The sequence below is a fragment of the Cyprinodon variegatus genome, unplaced genomic scaffold (assembly GCF_000732505.1).
Source record: "Cyprinodon variegatus isolate N-32 unplaced genomic scaffold, C_variegatus-1.0 Scaffold855, whole genome shotgun sequence".
Classification (NCBI taxonomy): Eukaryota; Metazoa; Chordata; class Actinopteri; order Cyprinodontiformes; family Cyprinodontidae; genus Cyprinodon; species Cyprinodon variegatus.
In genome coordinates, this window is record NW_015151308.1 from 347101 (window position 1) to 349519 (window position 2419).

General features: G+C 43.7%; 1 protein-coding gene across 1 annotated transcript in view; it reads right to left on the bottom strand.

Annotated features, from left to right (window-relative positions):
- Nucleotides 1–1410, bottom strand: part of LOC107099294 (mannosyl-oligosaccharide 1,2-alpha-mannosidase IB-like) — a 49176-nt gene extending 47766 nt beyond the window's left edge. The window contains exon 1 of the mRNA XM_015397351.1: nucleotides 890–1410. Within this exon, the coding sequence (XP_015252837.1) occupies nucleotides 890–1203 (314 nt within the window). The 5' untranslated portion in view covers nucleotides 1204–1410. The remainder of the gene's footprint in view (nucleotides 1–889) is intronic.
- Nucleotides 1411–2419: the final 1009 nt, after the last annotated feature.

The window sequence follows — 2419 nt, forward strand, 5'->3', positions numbered from 1 at the left end:
CCTAGTAAACAGCATTTTGGTCAATTATGCACCATTAATCAGGGTTCTCACCAGTGTATTTCAGCATAGCAGAGAGCTCAAATTTGTCCCCCCCGCGCTGAACTTCAGACTGCCAAGCTCATTCCTATCAGCCAATATACTAATGGTCAGAGGTTTTTTTTCTACCCAATAAAGGCAGCATTGCTGCACTGCTGCATAGCCGGCTAACAGGTGGATCAGAGCAACCTCCCTGCATCAGTCTGATAGTTTGTATATTAAGAAAAGATATGAACCTCTTCTCCAACTTGAGCAGAAAAAGGAGTGAGCTCAATTAGCAAACAAAAAAAAAGAAAGACAACATAGGCGCAGCATAGAATAAACAAAGAAAACTCCACCCCCTCTGCTTCACTCTGTTAAACCAAATGCACACAAATATTCTTGTCCTGATTTATCTGGAAAAACCCCCTCAGTAATTTCTCAGCTCCAAGAATAGCATCTGAGGGATGATGCGTATGAACTTCCTGCAGGGCCTCTGGATCCCAAACAACACACATAAAAAAAAAAAATCTCAATACTATCTATAATAGAGGATCAGCAGCAAACCAGGAGAGACTGAATCAAATAAGCACAATATTGCAACCATGAAAATCAGACTTAAAGCGTTTTTGAACAGGCGATTGAGCTGCCGGCAGGAGAATCACACAGGAACAGGACCAAGGCGATGAAATGTCCTGTTGTTTCACAAGCCGAACAATTAAACCCAGAGGACACACAAAGGTGGCAGCACTTGCAGCAGAACACAGATGTTCAGAGAAATGATGGAGGAGGGGAACAGGTGGATACATCAGCACAGCAAACCAATAAAACCAGTCAACCCATTACAACCAGTCCAGGAAAAAGCCTGCCTCACCTGTGTCTGTTCTCATCGTGTCCTCCTTGGCCATGTATGATCACCTGCCCTGAGCCATGCTTCCCCTCTTTAGGCGAGTCGATGTGCGGGATCAGCACGTCTTCCAGGCCCAGATCGAAGCGCTTGTGCTTGGAGTTGTCCGGGAGGAAAAAGAAGGCCCCGAAGCATAAGGTGATGAAGGCACTGAGAATGAGGAGGAGGATGAATTTCTCCGACAGCCTCAAAGTAGCTCTGTGGTGCGTGAAGGAGGAGGCGCCCGGCGACAGAGTGGGTATCCTACGACCCGACAGCGGCAGCAGAGCCGGCGTCGTCATAGTTTCAGGGGTTCAGTTAAGAAAATAAACTCCAGTAGGGGGTCAGTGGGGGTTCACAGGTGCCACTGAGGAGGGGATGTAGCAGCATGCGTCGGCTGCTTGACTTTATTATCTCATCCCTGCGTCGGAGCGTCGGGAAGCAAAAGAGGAAGGAGGTACGTCGGCGAGGGAGCGGCTAGTCGAGGAGGAGCGGGTCATGATGGATCTGGAAAGACATGACAGAGGGGTTAGCTAAAGAAACTGTTAAGAAAATGTGGGAAAAAACCCTTCCTGGGTCTTATTTTAATTTCTAATTTCTGAAAAAAAATTATAAATATACTTGATATTCAGACTTTCCGTTGTTTTTAAAATACGTTTCTTTAGCCACCAAGGTGGAGAGCAGAAAGATAAGAGAGCTCACCAACTCTACAACGCAGCTACCATCAGATGCTGTCCAATAGCTTAACTGCTGTTTATAAGAAAGGCCAAAAAAATAAAAAATAAATAAAAAGCTACTCCTGTCCTGCCATCAGAATCATAAGAGTTTTCTGAACTGCAGGGGGACTTTAACTGAAACCCGTAATCAGACAACGCTGAGTGCACTTTCACAAAAAGAGCCATTTGCTCCTTTTTAAGCTGCTTTGTTCAGGCAGGTGTGAAAGCTCTGCTGAACTCTACTGCTGACGATGGTCCACCTAAAAAGCCAAACCTCTGATTTGTATAATCTACGCATGGCCGCATGCAACATTTGTTAACACAGCATCACTTAAGTCTTCTGCACACACTCAAAAAATTTGATTGTCCAACTGCATGATGTTAAACAGAATAGCAGACATAGAATTAGCTTTAAAGTGTGCAAAGGAACTTGAAGAAATGATCACAATAATTAATTTGTTTGCTGAGGCAGAGCATTTATAAGATTTATTCAGCTTCTTTCCTCCAATTTCTCCAGGAAGTGATGTGGAACCACCACCATCATATGGCTGCACACATGGTGGCTTATTCAGACCCCAAAAGCTTAAAGATTACCAAAAACAGAATCAGAACAAAATCAGAAGAACCATTAAAACGATAAACAATCCTCTGCTACCTCGCCATGGGAAAAAAACAAAACCAAAGTAATAATCCTTATTCCTCCAGCAATGAGAAAAATTACATATTTCCAGGAGGCTTAAGTACGGAAGAGGATTAGGGCCAGTGAAAAACAAATAAAAATGTTAACTGAGATATTTCAGAA